The 24,160-nt window shown below is 49.0% G+C and overlaps 1 protein-coding gene across 2 annotated transcripts in view; it reads right to left on the minus strand.

The window, feature by feature from the left end:
• TEKT4 (tektin 4) overlaps nt 1-23,507 on the minus strand; it is a 49,621-nt gene extending 26,114 nt beyond the window's left edge. The window contains exons 1-2 of one of the 2 annotated variants that reach the window (XM_038763339.1): nt 22,872-23,507; nt 8,012-8,082 (exon numbers count right to left, since the gene is read on the minus strand). In XM_038763339.1, coding sequence (XP_038619267.1) covers nt 8,012-8,082; nt 22,872-23,438 — 638 coding nt within the window. In that variant the 5' untranslated portion in view covers nt 23,439-23,507. The remainder of the gene's footprint in view (nt 1-8,011; nt 8,083-22,871) is intronic. The other variant, XM_038763338.1, reaches the window with a different exon arrangement.
• Nucleotides 23,508-24,160: the final 653 nt, after the last annotated feature.

Genomic DNA, 24,160 nt, shown 5'->3' on the forward strand with positions numbered 1-24,160 from the left:
AGTTAAGTAACTTGCCCAAAGTCACACAGCTAAGTGGCGGAGCTGGGATTTGAACTCATGACGTCTGACTCCAAAGCCCATGCTCTTTCCACTGAGCCATGCTGCTTCTGTCTGCCTGCCAGGACACAGAGATTTTGCTCCTAAACCTCTGTGGTTGAGAAGCAGTCATTCTTTTACCTTCCCTGTCCCTGCAGCCTGGCCTGAATCCCCAGTGGAGAACAAAGAACAGGTGTGGCTGTCTGACACTCTGGTGACAAAAAGATCCGGACTTTTATATATTAACATCTGCCTGCCTTCACATCAACTCACCCTCTGGTTTATTTCTAAATACTTCACTCTTCATTCTCAGGGACCCAAGGATCCACATCGAATTTAACAATTTAATCACCGTAACCACTGGATTAAGCAGTTATTGCTGTTGATAACTTCAACTATAACCCTTGAACTCCTTTGACCTCACCATGTCCCCTCAATCCCCCTCTCCAATCAGCCCATCCCTGTCCTTCCTTCACAGCACCTCCACCCCCCAACACATATCTCCCTCCATCTAATGGCTCCCCATTCCTTTTGCTGCCCCCATCCTCCTCCCCGTCCCATCTGTGTAATCCTATCCCAGTTCTGCCTCTCATCCCCATCACCTTCCCACCACACAGATCCCACCAGTTCACTCCCATCCAACTCCTCCCCACCACTCACACTGTTCCCTCCCCCATTCCCCCTCACAGCTTCAGCTAAGTGCCTGTGCAACCCCCACTCCATTACAGGAAGTCTTCCCTTCATCCTTGACCTGTTCCTGGCCCAATCCCGGTTCCTCCTCACCATCACTAGAATCTGGCTCTCTCCAGAAGACACAGTCTCCTCTGCCACTCTCTCCAGGGGGGTCATCTCCCACTCCCCAAGATTCACTGGGAAAGGAGGAGGAGTGGGCTTCTTTCTTGCTCCCCAATGCCACTTTTACACCATTCCACCTCCCTCATTCCTCTCTTTCCCTTCCTTTGAAGCCCATGGTGATTTATGGCTCTCTTTCTCCCTCCTGACAATGATCCTTGGGGACTTCAGTATCCACGAGGATGTCTCCAACAACCCTTCTGCTGCCAGCTTCGTTTCACTTCTTATTCATTCATTCATGCAATTGTATTTATTGAGCACTTACTGTGTGCAGAGCACTGTATTAAGGCTTGGGAAGTACAAGCCAGCAACATATAGAGACGGTCCCTACCCAACAACAGGCTCACAGTCTAGAAGCGGGGGACAGGCAACAAAAACAAAACATGTAGACAGGTGTCAAAATCATCAGAACAAATAGAATTAAAGCTATATGCACATCATTAACAAAACAAACTCCACTAACCTCCTGTTTCCCCGACTCCATCCACTCACGGACTTGGAGACACATTCGATCTCATCATCTCTAGTCATTGTTCAGTCTCTACCCTCACCAACTCTGAAATTCTTCTATTCAGACAAAACCTCTTTGCATGCCCTCTGTCCTACACACACCCTCCCTGCAGATCTGTCCTGCTCCCCTACAGAAATCTCTGATCTTTTGACCCACACCAATTTTCCCAAGCCTCATTTCATTTCTGAACTACCTTCACTTGACACACAAATTAATGCCTTCGAATAAACACACTTCACTTGCTCTCCTATCACTTTACTGATCTAATACCAGTAACCCTGTAGATCACTTCTGGAGTTCACTTCCTTCACTCCTGTGCACAAGCTGGGGCGTGCTGTTGATAGAAATCCAGATACCAGGTCGACCTTGTCCACCTAAATAATAATAATAATGATGGTATTTGTTAAGCACTTACTATGTGCCAAACACTGTTTTAAGTGCTGGGGTAATCAGGTTGTCCCACATGGGGCTCACCGTCTTAATCCCCATTTTACAGATGAGGGAACTGAGGCACAGAGAAGTTAAGTGACTTGCCCAAGGTCACAGAGTAGACAAGTGGTGGAGCCGGGATTAGTACCCATGACCTCTGACTCTCAAGCCCAGGCTCTTTCCACTAAGCCATGCTGCTTCTCAAGTTTATCCTTGCCTTGCCAGTTTTTACTCTGCCCTCTCCTCTATGTAGCAATATTAGCTCTCCATCCTTATTGACGCCTATGCCCATTGCTCTCATCAACTGTTTCAGATATTTAACTCCGTCCTCCAAACCTATCCTGCCACCTCCCCCATCTCTTGTCCCACCTCCCCCATCTGAGCTGGCCACATACTTTATTGAGAAAACTGAAACCATCAGGCATTATCTCCCTAAAATCTCCCCTGCTCCTCTCCAGTTCCTCCCTCATCCTGTCCCTACCTCAACTCTGCCATCTTTTTCAAGAGATCTCCCGCCTTCTGTCAAAATCCACCCCCTCTATCTAAACCTCCGAACACCCTTCTTCACATCTTATCAAAGCACTTGCCCCCACCCTTCTTTCCTTTCTGAATGCCAACTTCAACTGTTCACTCTCCAGTGGCTTCTTCCCAACTGCTTTCAAACATGCTTATGTACACCCTATCCTAAAAAAGACCTCCTTTGACTCCACTGCTCCCTGCAGGTATCGCCCCACCTCTCTCCTACCACTCTTCTCCAAACTCCTCGAGTGCTTGAGTGAGTTATGTACACCTGCTGCTTCTACTTCGTGTCCTCTAATTCTTTCCTTGACCCACTCCAATCTAGCATCTGCCCCCTTCACTCCACTAAAACTGTCCTCTCAAAGATGACAAATGATCTCCTTGCCAAATCTAATGGCCTGTATTCCATCCTAATCCTTCCCGACTTTTCAGCTGCTTTTGATACTGTCAACAACCCCTTTCTCCTGGAAACATTATCCAACCTCGGTTTCACTGATACTGTCCTCTCCTGGTTCTCCTATCTCTCTGGTCACTCATTCTCAGTCTCTTTTGTGGGTTTCTCCTCTGCCTCCCACCCCCTAAATGTGGGAGTCCCTCAAGATTCATTTCTGGGACCCCTTCTGTTCTCCATCTACACTCACTTCCTTGGAGAATTTATTCACTCCCATGGCTTCAACTGCCATCTCTATGCAGATGACTCCCAAATCTACATCTCCAGCCCTGATCTTCTGTCTTCTCTGAAGTCTCATATTTCCTCCTGTTTTCAGGACATCTCTGCTTGGATGTCCCTCTGACACCTCATTCATTCATTCATTCATTCATTCATTCATCCATCCATCCATTCATTCATTCAATCATATTTATTGAGCACTTACAGTGTGCAGAGCACTGTACTAAGTGCTTGGGAAAGTATAATACAGCAATAAAGAGAGACAATCCCTACCCACAATGAGCTTACAATTCGGGGGCAGGGGGGACGGAGACAGACATCTATACAAGTAAACAGACTGAGCCCCCTTTTTCCTCTCCTCCTCCCCATCCCCCCCGCCCTATCTCCTTCCCCTCCCCACAGCACTTGTTATATTTGTACAGATTTATTATTTATTTTACTTGTACAAATTTACTATTCTATTTATTTTGTTAATGATGTGCATATAGCTTTAATTCTATTTGTTCTGATGATTTTGACACCTGTCTACATGTTTTGTTTTGTTGTCTGTCTCCCCCTTCTAGACTGTGAGCCTGTTGTTGGGTAGGGACTGTCTCTATATGTTGCTGACTTGTACTTCCCAAGTGCTTAGTACAGTGCTCTGCACACAGTAAGTGCTCAATAAATATGATTGAATGAATCAATGAATATCAATATAAATAAATAAAACACAGATATATACACAAGTGCTGTGGGGAAAGGGGAGGGAAGAAGAGCAAAGGGAGCAAGTCAGGGTGAGGCAGAAGGAAGTGGGAAATGAGGAAAAATGGAACTTAGCCTGTAAAAGGCCTCTTGGAGGAGATGTGCCTTCAGTAAGGCTTTGAAGGAGGGGAGAGCAATTGTCTGGCAGATTTGAGAGTGGATGGCGTTCCAGGCCAGAGGTAGGATGTGGGCCAGGGGTCGGTGGTGAGAGAAGTGAGATCGAGGCACAGTGAGAAGGTTAGCACCAGAGGACAGAAGTGTGAGGGCTGGGTTGTAGACGGAGAGAAGGGAGGTGGGGTAGGAGGAGGCAAATTGATGGAGTGTTTAAAGCCAATGGTGAGGAGTTTTTGTTTGATATGGAGGTGGATAGGCAAGCACTGGAGATTTTTGAGAAGGGGGTGACGTGCCCCTTCTAGACTGTGAACCCGTTTTTGGGTAGGGACCATCTCTATATGGTGCCGACTTGTACTTCCCAAGCGCTTAGTACAGTACTCTGTAAGTGCTCAATAAATACAACTGAGTGAATGAATGAGTATTTCTGTAGAAAGATAATCCAGGCAGCGGAGTGAAATATGAACTGGAGTGGGGAAAGACAGGAGGCTGGGAGGTCAGAAAGGAGGTTGAAGGCAACTTTACCTTTCCTCTCCAACCAGACTGCTACCAGGTTGATCCAAGCACTTATCCCTTTCCGCCTCAAGTACTTACGCCTCCTTGCTTCTCCCTTCCTCCTGTCTCTCCCCACTCCAGTCCTTACTTCACTCTGCTGCTCAGATCGCTTTTCAACAAAAACGTTCAGTCCATGTTTCCCCACTCTTCATGAACCTCCAGTCGTTGCTCATCCACTTCATCATCAAATGGAAACTCCTTACCCTAGGCTCTAAAGCACCTTGCCCCCCTCCTGCCTTACCTCTCTGACTTCCTACTACAGCCCAGTTCGCACACTTGGCTCTTCTAATGCCAACCTACTCACTGTACGTTGATTGGGTTTGTCTCGCTGCCGAACTCTCCCCCATGTCCTGTTTCTGGCCTGGAACACTCTCTTCATAGCCTACAGACAATCAGTTCTCCACACCTTCAAAGTGAAGGCACATCTCCAAGAAGCCTTTCCCAAATAAACCCTCATTTTCTCTTCTCCCACTCCCTTCGGCATCACCCTTGCACTTTGCCCCCCTTATCCACCTCTCCCTCAGCTCCACAGCATGTATATACGTATCTATAATTTATTTAGTTACAAGTGATGTCTGTCCCCTGTAGGTCTTAAACTCCTTGTGGGAAGGGAACTTGCAGACAGCGAAATCCACGGGGTGACTTAGAGAAGCAGCGTGGCTCAGTGGAAAGAGCCCGGGCTTTGGAGTCAGAGGTCATGGGTTCAAATTCCGACTCCACCAGTTGTCAGCTGTGTGACTTTGGGCAAATCACTTCACTTCTCTGTACCTCAGTTCCCTCATCTGTAAAATGGGGATTAAGACTGTGAGCCCCCCGTGGGACAACCTGGTCACCTTGTAACCTCCCCAGTGCTTAGAACAGTGCTTTGCACATAGTAAGCGCTTAATAAATGCCATCATTATTATTATTATTATTCTCCCAAGTGCTTAGTACAATGCTCTGCACACAGTATGTGCCCAATATATATGACTGATTGATTGATACGCCCAGGGCCTTTTTGGTCAGCCTATTTAAGCAGGTTGTTCATTAAATTTACCAGATTGTGCTCGCACTTCTATTCAGAACCTCCCCTTATCAATAATAATAATAATAGTAGTAGTAGTGATATTTGTTAAGCACTGGGGTGAATACAAGCAAATCAGATTGGACATCGTCCCTCTCCCATGTGGTTTTCACAATCTTAATCCCCATTTTACAGATGAGCTTCACAGAGAAGTGAAGCAACTTGCCCAAGGTCACCCACCAGACACGAGGTGGGGCCAGGATTAGAACCTTTGGACTCCAAGGCTCGTGATCTATCTACTATGCCATGTCTTTATAGCTAGGTAAATGGTCCCTTCAGATAATGGTGAGGGGGGGAGGATAGGGAATAGGGAGAGACCCTATTCAGTGAGACAGTGAGACCCAACAGCAGACCAAACCATAGGAAAAGCTTTCTGCCGCTGTTTCCTGAACGTCCCCTGAACCTCCCTGACTGCTAAGCAATCTCCCCCAGGCCTTGGCAAGGAGGAGGAGGAGGAGAATTCATTAGATACTTCAGGTACTCGGTCAGGAGTTTCTGATAACCAAACCAACATTCTTGTGGCACTGAATCTCCATTCACCTCCAGACACTTCATTTCAGAGATTATTAACAAAGGGTTGTACTGGAGAGTTGATCCTTTCAAACTCCTTGGGCTAGAAGCTAAAAAATAATGCTTATAAAGGCCAATATCTTTGCTAATTCCATAAGCAAAGAGGGAGGAAATGAGGGGAACCAAATAAACGCATTGAACATGGAGGTGGGGAAAGTGGGAGGATTCCATTCTTCACTGCTGACCACTGAACCATAAAGGTAAATCACTTAGAATCCATCTCTGTTCTCCCTTCTATAAAATGAGGCTATTACCTCTTGCCTCGACCTCCCAAGCACCCAAGAAATAAAAGGAAGTGTCCTGGCCCCTTTTGCAATCAATCAATGGTATTTATTGAGTGCTCCCTTTGTGCAGAACACTGTACTGTGCTTGGCAGACAAGGAGCTTACAGCTTACTCTACCTCTGTAAATCTCGCTCCATCTTGTGCGCCTTCTGGTATTCTCCAGATTTTAATTCAGTGCTTTAGTAAATCCCTTTACTACTGTTAAATCACTAAAATATTTAAATAATTAAATCCTGAAGTGATAATGTAGTACATTTATTGGCTGATTACGAAGAGTTCCTTATGGATTGACAGGAGGCCAGAAGTTTTCATTCTTGAAGAAACTTTATAATAATAATAATAATGGTATTTGTTAAGCGCTTACTATGTGCAAAGCACTGTTCTAAGCACTGTGGAGGTTACAAGGTGATCAGGTTGTCCCAGGAGGGCTCACACTTTTAATCCCCATTTTACAGATGAGGTAACTGAGGCCCAGAGAAGTGAAGTGACTTGCCCAAAGTCACACAGCTGACAGTTGGCAGAGCCGGGATTTGAACCCAGGGCCTCTGACTCAAAAGCCCGTGCTCTTTCCACTGAGCCACGTTGCTTTATAGATGGATCAAGGCTTTCTAAGAAATGTGAGAATCAGCGTAGCCTAGTGGAAAGAGATTGAGCCTGGGACTCAGAAGAACTGGGTTCTAATCCAGGGTCCACCACTGCCTGTGTGAACTTGGGCTTAATTTCTCTGTGCCTCAGTTACCTCTTCTGTAAAATGGGGTTTAAGACTGGGAGCCCTATGTGGGACATGGACTGTGTCCAACCTGATTGTCTTGTATCTACCCCAGCGCTTAGAACAATGTCTGGCACATAGAAGCACTTAACAAATACGATTAAAGCAAAACAAAAAAGCCCTCCAAGAGCACTTGTGTGCCCCTAAGCACAAATGCCCCTAGCACTTTTGTCCACATCTTGCCCACTTATTAAGCTCAAACCTCTTTCCTTCTTCCTCTTGTCTATGTATTTTCTTAGAGTGTGCCTAAGCTCCTCAAGGATGGGGATCATGCTTATTGTTTTTTATGGTACTGTTTTGTATGAGAGGCCATGTGAAAGGCGAGAGTCCCTGAGGGCTGACCACAGCTTGGGTCTTGACGCCTAGTTATCCACCCTGCCCACTCCCAGGCCCCAGGAAGTATCCAGAGCAGTGTCCAGTGTGACAGAGAGACTTCCCCTCCCACAGTTCCCCAATAGTACAGTGGGGATGGGGAGGCAGGGGGAGGATGGGAACAGCACACCTGGGCTGCTTCTCTCCCAGGTCCAAGCTCTCCTCATTGGTGTCTAAAGGTGTCTATCTAGTAGCCCCGTGGGGCTGGTGCCATGGGTCAGGCTTAGTCATATCGGACCCCTCCCTTGGCCCCTCCCATGCTACAGCCGGGAGAGCAGGCATCTTACCCCCATTTCACAGACCTAGGCCCAGAGGGGTTAAGCAACTTGCTCAGGGTCATCCAGCAGGCTGGGGGTGGAGCTGGGTGAGGAACAAGGGTCTTCTGATTCCCAGCCCCCTGCTGGGTCCCCCAGACCGAGCTGCACATGGCACCCCTCTCAGACTGGTCCACCCATGGGGCCAGAGCCCCGCCGCTCCCCGGGGGCTCCAAAACCGGCGGGAGTCCGCCCTGGAAGCAAAGGTTTCTTACTGGATCTGATTGACGGCTTGCATCAACGTCCTCTTCAGGAGCTCCTGGACATTTCTGATGAGTTCAGCTTCCTAGGTTCGAAACAGAGGAACGCTGATGTGAGAGCTGGCCAGGAACCACCGCAGGTCTGGGGGTGGCCCATCTCGAGGCCTGCATTGGGGAACTCTCCTCAGCTCCCCGTGGGGTGGGATGATCAGCACGAATTTGGAGCTCAGTTCATAATAATTATAATCATGACATTTATTAAGCGCTTACTATGTGCAAAGCACTGTTCTAAGTGCTGGGGAGGTTACAAGGTGATCAGGTTGTCCCACGGGAGGCTCACAGTCTTCATCCCCATTTTACAGATGAGGTAACTGAGGCACAGAGAAGTTAAGTGACTTGCCCAAAGTCATCCAGCTGACAAGTGGCAGAGCTGGAATTTGAACCCCTGACCTCTGACTCCAAAGCCCGGTCTCTTTCCACTGAGCCACGCTGCTTCCCCAGCATAACCGGCAAGTGACTGATCAGAAAATCGCTTTCTGAAAATTGAGTTGAGAGCTCTCCAACCATTGGACCCACTTCAAATGCAAGGCTCTGTGCCTCAGATTCCTCATCTGTAAAGTGGAGATTCAATCCCTCTTCCCTCTCCTCCATTGACTGGGAACCCCATGTGGGACAGGAACTGGATCTGATCTGATGGTCTTGGATCTACTCCAGAGCTTAGTAAAGTGCTTGACACACAGTAAACACTTAACAAACATGATCATGATTACTATTACTATTATTATTATTGTTATTATTAACAAGACTGCCCAATAGGCCCAGATCGTGGACTGAATACCTGGTTCTTTGTCTGAAGAAAGGATCAGTGTCTCAAAGAACTCCATTCTTTCTAATCATCAATAATTTACTATAACCTGTGTATTCTAGAATGAATTAATTATAGTATTTACCAAATACTTACTCCATACTAAGTGCTGGGGTACATATTAGGTCATAAGATCAGACTCCATCTCTGCTCCACACAGGGCACACAGTCCATTTAGAGAAACATCATGACCTAGTGGATGGGCCTGGGAATCAGAAGGTCATGGGTTCTAATCCTGGCTCCACCACTTGTCTGCTATGTCACCTTGGGTAAATCACTTCACTGTAAAATGGGTATTAAGACTGTGAGCCCTATGTGGGACAGGGACTGTGTACAACCTGATTAGCTTGTATCTACCCCCGGTGCTTAGAACAGTGCTTGGTTCGTAGAAAGCACTTAACAAATACCGTGATTATTATCATTATTATTATTATATTTTCACAGAGCAGGAAACTGAGGTCCAGAGAGGTTAAGACACACAACAAGCCGGGGGGAGGAGGATGTGACTGGAACCCCATTTGCCTCTCTGCCCAATCCTGTGCTTTCTCCACTTGACTGTGCTGCCTCCTCCTAGCTTTTGGAGAAGGCACTATTTGGCACTATTGTGCCTATGAGAACGTCATCCACTGCTACCTTCATCAATTGGCGGTATTCATTTAGCACTTACTATGCATAAAGCACTATACTAAGCACTCGGGAGGGTACAAAACAACTTATCTACATTGATATGTACATAAGTGCTGTGGAGTTGGGGGTGGGGCAAATATCAAATGTCCAAAGGTCACAGATCTAAGTGCATAGACGACTAGAAAGGAGAGAACTTAGAACTTAATATCTCCTAATTTTCAGTGCCGAGTATTTGAGGGGGGCACGAGCCCCATAATGGGGTCTTCCATCATTCATTCATTCATTCAATCGTATTTATTGAGCGCTTACTGGTTGCAGAGCATTGTACTAAGTGCTTGGAAAGTACAATTCGGCAACAGATAGAGACAATCCCTTCCCAACAACAGGCTCACAATCTAGAAGGGGGAACCACAGATGAAACCACAGATGAATCCCAGTTCTTATCAGTCAGTTAATTATCTTATCAGTCACTCAGTCATTCAATGGGAGTACTTTTACTGTGTGCAGAGTACTGTACAGAACACCACGAGCAGCAGGAGGGCAGGGGTTCTATATATTGTGAAGTTCTCACACAGTCTTCACCCATGTTTTTAGCCAGCTGAGATCCTTAGCAATCTAGCATTTGCCTTGGGTGCCACGGTCCAGTGTTGGCCTCAGGCCGTGGTCACTTTGGCCACCTGGTGATTCCCGGACAGTAGCCACGGCTCCAGGCTCAGCTTTCACTGGTGAAATAATCCTTCACATGTCCTTTGCGGTGAGCCACACCCCTGCCTGTCTGCCTGCTCACTTCTGATGTGGTGGGCAAGGACCAGAGAGGCCACCCACCCCCACAGCACCACATTCGACTCCTCCGCACCGGCCCTGAAGTCTCAGGCCTGAGGCGCCGTCCCCATCAGCACTCAGTGGGAAGTGGCATTGTAGTGTTGCTCCTCGAGCACTGAGAGATCAGAGGGGAGATACTCACATTGCTCTTGGAAGGAGAGGGGAAGCATGGAGAATGTAGTTTAGAAACAAAAGCAAAGAGCAATCAATCAAGCAATCAATCCATGGTATGTAATGAGCACAGACTGTGTGCAGAACACTGTACTAAACACTTGGGAAAAGATGATACAACAGAGTTGCTAGATGCAATCCCTGCCCACAGGAGCTGACAGTCTATGGGGAGACAGACATTCAAATAGATTAGGATAGGGGAAATAGAATACGAAGATATGGGCCTAAGTGCTGAGGATCAAAGTGCATAAGGGATACACAGTCAGATTGCACTGACTGTAACCCCTTCAAGGTCAGAAGGAGAGAGAGATTAGGCACCATTTGAGTTGAGCAGATGGTCTATGGATTTTCCTGGTAGCAAATCCCTCCCCCACAAATAGGGGTTTATGAGTTTAAAATGTCATTAGAGCTTGGGATTTTTAAGCAGGTGCCAAAGGCATCAATGCAAGAAACCCACGTAATACCTTATATTACCTTATATTTTATTAGCGTCGACTGGAGGCCGAATTGCCTGGCTTTGATAAAGAAAAGTCATCTGAGTAAATGACACCTACCAGGTTCTTCTGAGGAAAACCTGGTACCTGGTACCAAGGACCCTCAACCTAGCTCAAAGATATAACGAATTGTCCCCTGGAGTGCCCTTCTGCTCCTGGGGCCGGTGGAACCGCGTTGCTCCCTAACAGTGGCGGCTTCGATGCCAGCCTAGTGCCAACGTTTCCTCTGGTTTTCCCTCCACGTTTAGAAGACTGAACCGTATTCTCTCTGACCTGGCCTTGACACCAAGGTTCTTGGACAGGCCGGTGGCAAGGGCCTGTCCTGCGGGGAATGTGCCTGCCAGTTCTGCTCTCAGAGACCCTAGTTACGTCTGAGGGGATTCTTTATTTCTATATCTTTTGCACCTTCAATTTTCAGCTAGTTCACCCTGGTACATTTTTTCTATTTCTTGTTACAGCTTAGCTCTTCTCTCCTCCACCCACTATTCGCAAGTAATCTTTGTCAGTCTTCTCCTTGAGGGCAAAATACTTGTGTCTTGCTTATGTTTTAGGCTCTGTTTCAGGATTTAATACAGTGCCTTGCACTCAGTAGGCCCTCAATAAATACCCGTGATTGATTCAGGGGAAATATAGTTTTACTGGTTTCTCCCCTATTTAGATGGGCAGGTCTATTAATGCTCTTGTACTGTACACTCCCAAGCGCTTAGTACGGTGTTCTGCACACAGTAAGCTCAATAAATATCAATGATTGATTGACCGACCGATTATTGAAAAGACCTAGCGAATAGGGACTCGTTCAAAAGGCAGAGCTCACTGAGCCACCATCTCCTCACCCACCTCCCAACCACCTGCTCATTCCCTCCCTCCTGCCTGGAACTCCCTTCCACATCACATCCAAACAGACCACTGATCTTTCCATCTTCAAAACCCTTCTGAAACCCCGCCTCCTCCAGAAAGGCTCTCCCTCCATACTGTGAGCTCACTGTGGGCAGGGATTGTCACTCTTTATTGCTGAATTGTACTTTCCCAAGTGTTTAGTACAGTGCTCTGCCCACAGTAAGCACTTAATAAATATGATTGAATGAATGAAGACCTTCCCTAATTAATCTCCCACCTCCCCATCATATTCCCACCACTACTGATGCTTCTGAATTTCTGCATCACTAAGCACTTGGATTGAATTTATGTATGTATCATTACATTTTCTATCATTTACGCCTACCTGAAAGGTAGTTTGGTGTCTGTCCCTCTTGCTAGTGGGCTAGGATCATGTTTGTCTATCTCTCTTGCTAGTGGGCTAGGATCATGTTTATTGGCACTCTTGTGCTCGCCTAAGTGCCAAGTACAGTAGGATGTAGATGGTGTCTGCTCAGTCAATACTTCTGACTGATAAGGAAAGAATGGAGGCAGAAGGGTTTCCCATTCCATGAGGAAGCTGTGAGCAGGCCTGGGTCAGGTCGCTTCAATATTAGAGAGTTTGGTCTGGACAAGGCCTCTGTGTCTGCTCTTTTTCTTATATATGTCCAGCCTGTTCTGCCTTGGCTTCTGCCAGTGAGTTGTGCTCAGACGTGGCACTCATGTCCACCGGACCCGGGAAGGGGATCGAAAGTTCTGGAAAGAAATGGAGGTTGTCAGGGATCCCCTGGAGATAGGCTCTTGGTTGGGTAGACTTGGACAGGCTTCCGGAATGCTACGGGCCCGATGTCACCATTTACTGCTGCCCACCGGGCACAGCACATGTGACATCACGTGAGTCTCTTTGTCTGGTCAGCACGAGGGCTGCCAGTGACCACACCAACCCCCACCATGACCAAGGCCTGGCTGTGACTAAGGCCAAGAGCGCCTGGGTCCCCCAAAGGCCAGAGGAAAAATAGTAAATGCCCCAGGCCAGTGGATACTTCTGCAGCAGTGAACACAATCAGTGGTATTTATTGAGTGTTTACTGTGTGCAGAGCCCGTTGTTGGGTAGGGACCGTCTCTATATGTTGCCAACTTGTACTTCCCAAGCACTTAGTACAGTGCTCTGCACACAGTAAGCACTCAATAAATATGACTGAATGAATGAATGAAAGTGCTGGGGACAGTACAGTACAACAGAGTTGGTAGACGTTCCCTACCCACAATGAGCATACAGTCTAGGGGGGGGGGCAGATATTAATATGAATGAATGTTTATAAATAATATAAATATACAATGTAATGGCATGCATCATGTAGGAACCCCAAAATCTGCATAGCCTGGAAGCCCATGGGTGTCCACATTCATTCATTCATTCGTTCATTCAATCGTATTTATTGAGCGCTTACTGTGTGCAGAGCACTGGACTGAGCGCTTGGGAAGTACAAGTCAGCAACATATAGAGACAGTCCCTACCCAACAGTGGGCTCACTGTCTGGAAGGGGGAGACAGACAACAAAACAAAACATGTAGACAGGTGTCAAAATCGTCAGAATAAATAGAATTAGAGCTACATGCACATCATTAACAAAATAGAGTAGTAAATATGTACAAATATATACAAGTGCTGTGGGGAGGGGAAGGAGGTAGGGCAGGGGGAGGATAGGGAGGAGGAGAGGAAAATGGGGGCTTAGTCTGGGAAGGCCTCCTGGAGGAGGTGACCTCTCAGTAGGGCTTTGAAGGGAAGAAGAGAGCTAGCTTGGTGGATGTGTGGAGGGAGGGCATTCCAGGCCAGGGGAAGGACGTGGGCTGGGGGTCAACAGCAGGACAGGTGAGAATGAGGCACAGTGAGGAGATTAGTGGCAGAGGAGCAGAGGGTATAGGCTGGGCTGTAGGAGAGAAGGGAGGTGAGGTAGGAGAGGGCGAGGGGATGGACAGCCTTGAAGCCAAGAGTGAGGAGTTTTTGCTCGATTTGTAGGTTGATCAATCAATCAATCAATCAATCAATCGTATTTATTGAGCGCTTACTGTGTGCAGAGCACTGTACTAAGCGCTTGGGAAGTACAAGTTGGCAACATATAGAGACAGTCCCTACCCAACAGTGGGCTCACAGTCTAAAAGGGGGAGACAGAGAACAAAACCAAACATACTAACAAAATAAAATAAATAGAATAGATATGTATAAGTAAAATAAATAAATAAATAATAGAGTAATAAATATGCACAAACATATATACATATATACAGGTGCTGTGGGGAAGGGAAGGAGGTAAGATGGGGGGATGGAGAGGGGGACGAGGGGGAGAGGAAGGAAGGGGCTCAGTCTGGGAAGGCCTCGTGGAGGAGGTGAGCTCTCAGTAGGGCCTTGAAGGGAGGAAGAGAGCTAGCTTGGCGGATGGGCAGAGGGAGGGCATTCCAGGCCCGGGGGATGATGTGGGCCGGGGGGCGATGGTGGGACAGGCGAGAACGAGGCACAGTGAGGAGATCAGCGGCAGAGGAGTGGAGGGTGCGGGCTGGGCTGGAGAAGGAGAGAAGGGAGGTGAGGTAGGAGGGGGCGAGGGGATGGACAGCCTTGAAGCCCATGGTGAGGAGTTTCTGCCTGATGCGCAGATTGATTGGTAGCCACTAGAGATTTTTGAGGAGGGTTGATGGGCAACCACTGGAGATTTTTGAGGAAGGGAGTGACAAGCCCAGAGTATTTCTGTAGAAAGATAATCTGGGCAGCAGAGTGAAGTATAAACTGAAGCGGGGAGAGACAGGAGGATGGAAAATCAGAGACGAGGCTGATGCAGTAATCCAGTCGGTATAGGATGAGAGATCTGGCTCTGACGTATTTATCCATACCCAACCTAAGCACTTCTGTGGATATGCATTTATTTATTTATTCATTCAGATTCTACTGCTTTTTCTACAAAAACGTCCAGGATATATTTTCCCACTCCTTAGAGGACTCCAGTGGCTGCCTATCCACCTCCATATCAAACAAAAACTCCTTAACATTGCCTTAAAGCACTCCATCACCTTGCCCCCTCCTACTTCACCTCGCTACTCTCCTACTCCAAATCCAGCCCGCACACTTTATTCCTCTAATGCTAACTTTCTCTCATCTATCTCAGCACCAACCCCTCGCCCACATCCTGCCTCTGGCCTGGAACACCCTCCCCCCTCAAATCCAACAATTACTCTCCCCCGCTTTCAAAGGCTTATTGAAGGCACATCTCCTCCAAGAGTCCTTCCCTGACTAAGCCCCCTTTTCCTCTTCTCCCACTCCCTTCTACATTGCCCTGACCTGACTTGCTCCCTTTGTTCTTCCCCCCTCCCATCCCCACAGCACATCTGTACATATCTTTAATTTATTTATTTATACTAATGTCTGTCTCCCCACCTCTAGACTGTAAGCTCATTGTGGGCAAGGAACGTGTCGGTTTATTGGTATATTGTACTCTCCCAAGTGCTAAGTACAGTGCTCTGCACATAGTAAGCACTCAATAAATGCAATTGAATGAATGAATTAATTAATGCAAATAATTCTATGCCATGAACAGGGTTATAAGCTGGCCCACAGGATGGTGCTGACCAGCCTGGAACTCTTGGTGGCTTCTGTCACTCACCAGGAGCTTCTCATTGAGTGAAGATCTTTTTTAATGGTATTCGTTAAGCACCTACTATAGGTCAAACACCTAAGGGCTGGGGTAGATGAAAGTTAATCAGGTTGGACACAGTCCCTGTCCCACAAGGGACTCACAAGTCTAAGTAGGAGGGAGAAAAGGTATTGAATCCACATTTTGCATTTGAGGAAACTGAGACACAGAGAAGCTAAGTGACTTGCCCAAGGTCTTCTGGCTCCCAGGCCTGTGCTCTTTCCACTAGGCTGTTCATTCAGAGAGCCAATTTTAAGGATGGCAGACAATACTGTCTTTGCTTTGTCTAGTCCTCAATTTTCTCCCACAAATCTTGTCACAGCCTGTACTGAAGGGAAACTCCTCTGAATGCAGAGTAAGCTTGGAACACTGCCAATATTCTGCTCTCAAGGTAATGATAACTACCTTTGCTACCATCCATCAAATAATGGATATTTTATATTTCAAGGTGTAGTCTGGATTTTTTCTCACTGCTGCTGACAGCATTTCTCATGGCAGAACTGTATTTCCCCCAGTGGTGACCTCTTCTCCTGTGGGCTTTAGACTAGGGACTGCTCACCCCTTGTGCCCACAGGAAATCTATTTGGGGGTCGGGGGGGGGACAGGACTTCAGCCACGCGGCACAGGTGATGTCTTTATTTCTGCTATGTGCCTGACATAAAATGCCATTCAACTACACAGTTCCCTTAGGCCTACAGGGTTTGTCCAAGGGATTCACCTGCTCCAGAGTGACTGAGGCCATTTCCATCACCTTCTGAGTACAAACAATGCTTCTGCCCAGTGCAATGTCCTAATTCTGCCCAGTCTAGTACCCTGCTTCTGCCCAGTGAAGTGCCCTGCATCAACTGGGCACTCAATGAAAGGGAAACATCGTGGCTTATTGGATAGAGCATGGGGCTGGGGGTTAGAAGGACCGATTCTGCCACTTGCCAGCTGTGTGATCATGGGCAAGTCATTTCAGTTCTCTGAGCCTCAGTGCCCTCATCTGGAAAATGGGGATTAAGACTGTGAGCCCTATGTGGGACAGGAACTGGGTCCAACCCAATTACCTTATATCTACCCCAATGCTTACTTAGTACAGTGCCTGGCACATAGTAACCACGTAACAAATACCACAATTATTATTATTATTATCACTAATGAATACTGATGCCATGGCAACTACTGCAATTACCTCTACTGCCAGTACTACTTCATTCATTCATTCAATCGTATTTATTGAGCACTTACTGTGTGCAGAGCACTGGACTAAGCACTTGGGAAGTACAAGTTGGCAACATATACTATTACTATTACTACTATTACTACTACTGTTACTACTTCTACTACTTATACTACTACTGCCACTACTATTGTTGGTACAAGAGAAGTAGCGTGGCTCAGTGGAAAGAGCACGGGCTTTGGAGTCAGAGGTCATGGGCTCAAATGCCAGCTCCACCAATTGTCAGCTGTGTGACTTTGGGCAAGTCACTTCACTTCTCTGGGCCTCAGTTCCCTTATCTGTAAAATGGGGATTAAGACTGCAAGCCCCACGTGGGACAACCTGATCACCTTGTATCCCCCAGCGCTTAGAACAGTGCTTTGCACATAGTTAGCGCTTAACAAATACCATCATTATTATTATTATTACTACCACTACCACTACAACAACGACTGCTACTACCATGATGACTACTAGAACTGCTACTACTTCACTGCTACTATTACGATCACTACAACTTCTACCGCTACTACTACTATTACTATTACTCCCCTCTAGACCGTGAGCCCGTTGTTGGGTAGGGACCGTAACTGTATGTTGACGACTTGTACTTCCCAAGCACTTAGTACAGTGCTTTGCACACAGTAAGTGCTCAATAAATACGACTGAATGAATGAACTACTTCTGAGCCAAGGTGCAGGGAGGCTGGACACTGGATATCAAAATACCAGCCATAAAGGGGCCCGGTGCCATGTCTGAACTGGGAGGAAAACTGCGATGATCTGATTATTCCACTGTTTGCCTGGAAAGCTCAGAAAATTACTGCAGTGGACAGTCCTCCTTGTCACGTCTAAACCTTCAGATTTCCGTCTCTGGGTGCCGGAACCTGAGAAGTGTCAGTTCCAGTCACAGTCAACATTGCCAATGGTGGGGAGTGAATCAGTGGAGGGTCTGCAGCTGAGAGGGGGCAGAGATGAGGGCCGAGGCGTTAGATATGGTTGGGTCTCAAAAACAGCTCAGAGGGCCCGTCAGTCAATCAGTCAATCCATCAGTCAATGCTGGTTTCTAGAAGGTGAAATCCAACACAGGTGGCCATGTGGCTTGGAAAAAGCCAGTTCTGATTTTGGCACACTGATCTATTTATTTCACTTGTACATATTTACTATTCTATTTATTTTGTTAATGATGTGCATCTAGCTTTATTTCTGTTTACTCTGATGACTTGACACTTGTCCACATGTTTTGTTTTGTTGTCTGTCTCCCCCTTCTAGACTGTGAGCCTGTTGTTGGGTAGGGACTGTCTCTATATGTTGCTAACTTGTACTTCCCAAGCGCTTAGTACAGTGCTCTGCACACAGTAAGAACTCAATAAATATGATTGAATGAATGAATGAATGATATTGGCTCACTGCTGTCCTAAGGAATGTGTTTTCCCATGAGAGGAGGAGGGAAGGATGGAATCAAGCTGTGACACATACTGAGTGCTTACTGTGAGCACAGTCCTGTACTAAGAGAGAGTACAAGACAATAGAGTTGGCAGACACAATTCCTGCCCCCAAGGAGCTAACAATCTAGTGTGGGGGACAGACACTAAAATAAATTAGAGATAGTACAAACACTAGAGGACAAGGGTATGTTCATAAGCTCTGTGGGAGTAGGATGATTATCAAAGTGCTTAGGGCTACAGACTCAAGTGCACAGGAGACAGAGGGTAAGCTCGCTGTAAGCTCGTTACAAGCAGAGAACGTGTCTGCTAACTCTGTTATACTGTACTTTCCCAAACACTTAATAGAGTGCTCTGCATACTTCGATGGAATGATTGATTGAGGTGCAGAAGGGAGGGAGAATAGGGTGGGGAGATGAGAGGTTAGTCAGGAAAAGCTTTCTGGAGGAGATACAAATTTAATAGGCCTCTGGAAATGAGAGAGCGCTGGTCTGTTAGATTTGAAGCGGGGAGGGAGCTCCGGGCCAGAGGTAGGTCATGTACAGAGGGACAGCGGCAAGACCGAAGAGATCGAGGTACAGTGAGAAGACTCCTGCTGCTACCAATGCAACATTTTATTACAGTGACAGATGACCTCGTCCAAGCTGGAATGAGTTCAGAACCTGCTCAGACATCCTGCCCATTTTCTGGGATTTGTACAGGAGGCTCAAAGTCCTGGGTGACTTTCACCATATACTACTACACCCATCACCCGGCCCCAACCCAGGCCCTGCCCTTTTCTCTGTCCCCCTCCCTCTCCCTAACCCTGAGATCCAGGGGACAGGGCGCAAGTAGGGGTGGGACCCTCTACCTCAGTTTCAATACATGGGTTCATGGGTTCAAATCCCAGCTCTGCCACTTGTCAGCTGTGTGACTTTGGGCAAGTCACTTCACTTCTCTGTGCCTCAGTTACCTCACCTGTAAAATGGGGATTAAGACTGTGAGTCCCCCGTGGGACAACCTGATTACCTTGTAATCTCTCCAGCGCTTAGAACAGTGCTTTGCACATAGTAAGCGCTTAATAAATGCCATTAAAAAAAATACAAATAATCCCTTGGGTCCAGTTAAGTGGGAGTAATGAGGGTTTACGGAATCTGAGCCAAGGGCGGGGCCAAACTGGAAACCAGAGCAACGTTTTGAGTATGTCCTCAGTTAGGAACAGAGCAAATATCTGGGACCTCCTCCCTCGTTTTACCCAAGAGAAAAGCTGCGTTATTAGCAGTTGAATCGGGCAGGTCTTCGGAGAGAACCTGGTGAGATCTGAGGAAGAACTTCCAGGAGGGTAAATATGGAGGGAGGTCGCCGAGTCTCAAGGACAGACACCCACCTGCACTGGAGGCTTTATTTAGTAACCTGCTTGATGGCTGGGGGCTGGACTGCTTGACCTCTCAGGGGTCCTTCTGGCATGTAAGGGTGGGGCAGGAAGGAGATGCCTGGGGTCTCTGAGGCTTCCCCCAGAGCTCAATCTGCAGCTAGTGAGAAAACAGGAGCATTGCAGCGGGCATGGCCCCAGTTTCTCACTGTGTTTCCCCGTCACCATGGCTACAGTTGCTACGGGCAGCTTCTGGGCTTACCCTGAGTAGCAGCAGCGATCAGAGGGTTGGCGTATGACGGGGGATTTCCCAAGGCTTGGGGGCAGGGACGCCGGCCCTCCCACCCTCCCCTCCCCACCTCTATGGATGCTCCAAAGGAGGAGAGGACAGCACCTCTGCTGTGGGAAGCAGTATGGCCTGGTGGAAAGAGCCCAGGCCTGGGAGTCGGAGGACCTGGGTTCTAATCCGGGTTCTGCCACTTGTAACACGCTGTGTGACCTTGGGCAAATCATTTCACTTTTCTGGGCCTCAGTTACCTCACTGGCAAAATGGAGATTTAATACCTGTTCTCCCTCCTACGTAGACTGTGGGCCCCATGTGGGACCTGATGATGCTGAATCTACCCCAGTACAGTGCGTGGCAGGTTGTAAATGCTTAACAAGTACCACAGTTATTCGTATTCCTATTATTCTTACTACGTTGGGCAATAACCTTGAACTTGGGCAAGTCCCTTAACTTCTCTGTAAAATGGGAACTAAGAGTGTAAACCCCATATGGGACATTGACTATATCCAACCCAATTTGCTTGTACCCAGCCCAGGGCTTCGTATAGTGCTTGGCACATGGTAAGTGCTTAACAAATACTACAGATTATTATCAAAGAGAAGCAGCGTGGCATAGCGGAAAGAGCCCGGGCTTGGGAGTCAGAGGTCGTGGGTTCCAATCCCAGCTCCGCCACTTGTCAGCTGGGTGACTTTGGGGCAAGTCACTTAACTTCTCTGAGCCTCAGTTCCCTCATCTGTAAAATGGGGATGAAGACTGCGAGCCCCACATGGGAAAACCTGATCACCTTGCATCCCCCCTAGTGCTTAGAACATTGCTTGGCACATAGTAAGAGCTTAACAAATGCCAACATCATTATCACTGTCATTATTATTATCACCTAGGGGAGGTGGGATGAAGGAAGGGCAGTACACCTAACTGGAAATATTCAATGTTCACCCTGCCCTCTACAATGGAAGCTCCTTGTGAGCAGGAAATGTGGCTCATGCCATAGTGCTTTCCTGCGGTGCACTACCTTCAGGGGGTGGCCAGTCAATAAATATCACCAAACGGACCACCGACTGCCCCACACTGGGCCGCATCAAGCCACAGGGGACAGGGCCAAGATGTCTGGCAGGGTGCGGGGGTGGCAGGACAGGGCAGGACAGGGCAGGGTGGGAGGAGGGGAGGCCACGCTGCCACCCCCGTCCCTCACTGCCCCAGCCCCATGGTTGTCTCCCACAGCCCCGCGGGAGGACTCAGTGTGCTTGGTTCTCGGAGCGACCTCAGGGTCCGCTGAGGCCGGTCTGTCCGGGAGGGGTTCTCGCGGCCCGCAGCCTGGGAGTCCATTTTCCAATCTGGGCAGAGGACCAGGAAACACAGCTGGAAAAAGCCTGGAGCAATCATTCCAAACCCAGGCGGATGTAGAAACCAGACAAGGAGACTGGCGGGACGTCAACTGAGTTACTCCGGGCGTGTGGCACCCTGAAAGGATGTCATACACGGTACCATGTGGAAGTCGTGCATATCCACCTGTACCTGGAGGCGGAGTGGGGGTGGGGGCACAGAACCTTAACCTTCTCCTCCCAGGCTGGGGTGAACCGTGGCACTGCTTCTGAGTCTGGGAACTTGACTGCAGGAGCTGTGATACAGGGAAACCAGAAGTTCCCACCACCTTCCTCCCCTACCCCTTAACCCTCTCATTCCCCCACCCGTCTCCCTTAATAATAATAATAATAATGATGATGATGATGGCATTTATTAAGCGCTTACTATGTGCAAAGCACTGTTCTAAGCGCTGAGGAGGTTACAAGGGGCTCTGGAGGAGAGGGTCGCTGCCCTTAAGACCATCCCAAGGATGGTTCTGGGATCACACTCAGACAGCGGGTCTGGGCCGGGCAGTGGCACTCTTTACTGCATGGTCTCTGCATGTACTTTACTGTGTGTTTCTGCACATCACTACATCTCTACACGTACCACACACATTCTTTACTGCACGTTTCTGCATGTACCACACTCTTTACTGCATATTCTCTGCATGTGCGACATACACTCTACCTCACGTTTCCGCATGTTCTCTTCACTGCACATTCTCTGGATTTACGGCACGTCCTCTGCATGTTTTCCACATGCACTGTATGTTCTCCTCATGCGCTGCATGTTCTGTAGCGACCCCTCCCTGCACGTACTCTTTACCATGTGTTATCTGACTGTACCGCAGGTTCCCGGCATGCTCTGTGGTAGAGAAGCAGCGTGGCTCAGTGGAAAGAGCGCGGGCTTTGGAGTCAGAGGTCATGGGTTCAAATCCCGGCTCCGCCAACTGTCAGCTGTGTGACTTTGGGCAAGTCACTTCACTTCTCTGGGGCTCAGTTCCCTCATCTGTAAAATGGGGATTAAGACCGTGAACCCCACGTGGGACAACCCGATCACCTTGTATCTCCCCAGCGCTTAGAACATAGTAAGCGCTTAACAAATACCATCATCATCATCAACACTTCACTGCGTGTTCCCTGCCCACACCCCTAACTGCATGCTCTGGGCCCGGGCTGAGGATGGCTCGTGGAGTAGAGTGCCTGCCCGCGCCGTGGCCGGGGCTGTCTGCGTTCTCTGCTGGGGCCGGGCCGCCCTGGCCAGGTGACAGGCGTCACTTTCATTCATTCATTCAATCGTATTTATTGAGCGCTTACTGTGTGCGGAGCACTGTACTAAGCGCTTGGGAAGTACAAGTTGGCAACGTATAGAGACGGTCCCTACCCAACAGCGGGCTCACAGTCTAGAAGGGGGAGACAGAGAACAAAACAAAACACATTAAGCAAATAAAATAAATAGAATGTGTACAAATAAAATAAATACACAGAGTAATAAATACATACAAACATATATACATCTATACAGGTGCTGTGGGGAGGGGAAGGAGGTAAGGCAGGGGGGATGGGCATATTATTTCTAGGCTGTGAGCCCACTGTTGGGTAGGGCCCAACAGGGCGCAAGTTGTACTTGCCAAGCGCTTAGTACAGTGCTCTAAACACAGAGTAAGCGCTCAATAAATACGACTGAACGAATGAGGGGGAGGAGGGGGAGAGGAAGGAGGGGGCAACACCTTCAACAGCTGAATTTCGGCGCCGTCCCGGACCAGGTCGGGCGGCCGCCTCCTCTCCCGGCACTGCAGGTTGTCCATGGCGATCGAGTAGGGCAGGTCCAGGGCGTCCAGGGCCTTCTCCAGGCGCAGCTTCTGGGCCAGGAGCAGGGCCGTCTCGCCCGTCAGCTCCTCGATCTCCCGCTGCAGCTCCGCCTTCCAGAAGTGCAGGTCCTGGAGCCGCTCGCCCAGCTGCTTGGTGGCGTCGGCCTGGGTGCGCCGGGCCCGCGCCTCGGCCTCGGCCGCCAGCTGCCGGGAGGCCCGGCGGGCTCGCTCCGAGCCGTCGCAGTGGGCCGAGGCCTCGGAGAAGCGGGCGTGGTTGTTCTGGTGCCACTCGTCGGGCGAGTAGCGGGCGCTGCGGAAGCCCGCCGTGGCCAGGCCGGAGGAGCTGTAGGGCCCCGTGTTGCGGGCCGCTTCGTAGCCCCGCGGCGGGAAGGCGCACACCGGCACCGCCTGCGGAGCCGGCTCCCGCCTCAGCAGCGGGCCCGGACGGCCCGCGCAACTCAAGTCGCACGTCGCCTCCTCCCCCATGGCTCCGCTCGCCCCCCGCTCCGGCCCCGCATCGGCCCAAGGCCGCGGTTGCCGGGGAAACCGCCCGGCCCGGCTCCGGGAGCGTCCCGCTGCTAGGCAACGGGCGTTGCCAGGCGACAGCCAATGGCCGCGGGGCTCCCCGAGCCCCGGACACGCCCTCTTAAAGGGACAGGGGCCTCGGCCGCTCACCAAGCGGCGCCCCGAGTCCCGCACAAGTCGGGGCTCCCTCCCCCCCTCCCCCTGGCAGCTGAGCTCTAGCCCATTGCTGCATCGCTTAGTAAGCAGCTTGCAGCAGCGTGGTTCAGTGGAAAGAGCCCGGGCTTTGCAGTCAGAGGTCATGGGTTCAAATCCCGTCTCCGCCAATTGTCAGCTGGGTGACTTTGGGCAACTCGCTTCACTTCTCTGAGCCTCAGTTACTTCATCTGGAAAATGAGGATGAAGACTGTGAGCGCCCCCCCCCCCTCCCTGTGGGACAACCTGATCACCTTGTAACCCCCCCACCCCCCCAGCGCTTAGAACAGTGATTTGCACATAGTAAGCGCTTAATAAATGGGAAGGAAGGAAGGAAGGAAGGGAGGAAGGGTGGAAGGGAGGGAGGGAGGGAGGGAAGGAAGGGAGGAAGGGAGGAAGGGAGGAAGGGTGGAAGGGAGGGAAGGAAGGAAGGAAGGAAGGAAGGAAGGAAGGGAGGAAGGGAGGGAGGGAAGGAAGGAAGGAAGGAAGGA

This window comes from Tachyglossus aculeatus, chromosome 21 (assembly GCF_015852505.1).
Source record: "Tachyglossus aculeatus isolate mTacAcu1 chromosome 21, mTacAcu1.pri, whole genome shotgun sequence".
NCBI classification, from domain to species: Eukaryota; Metazoa; Chordata; class Mammalia; order Monotremata; family Tachyglossidae; genus Tachyglossus; species Tachyglossus aculeatus.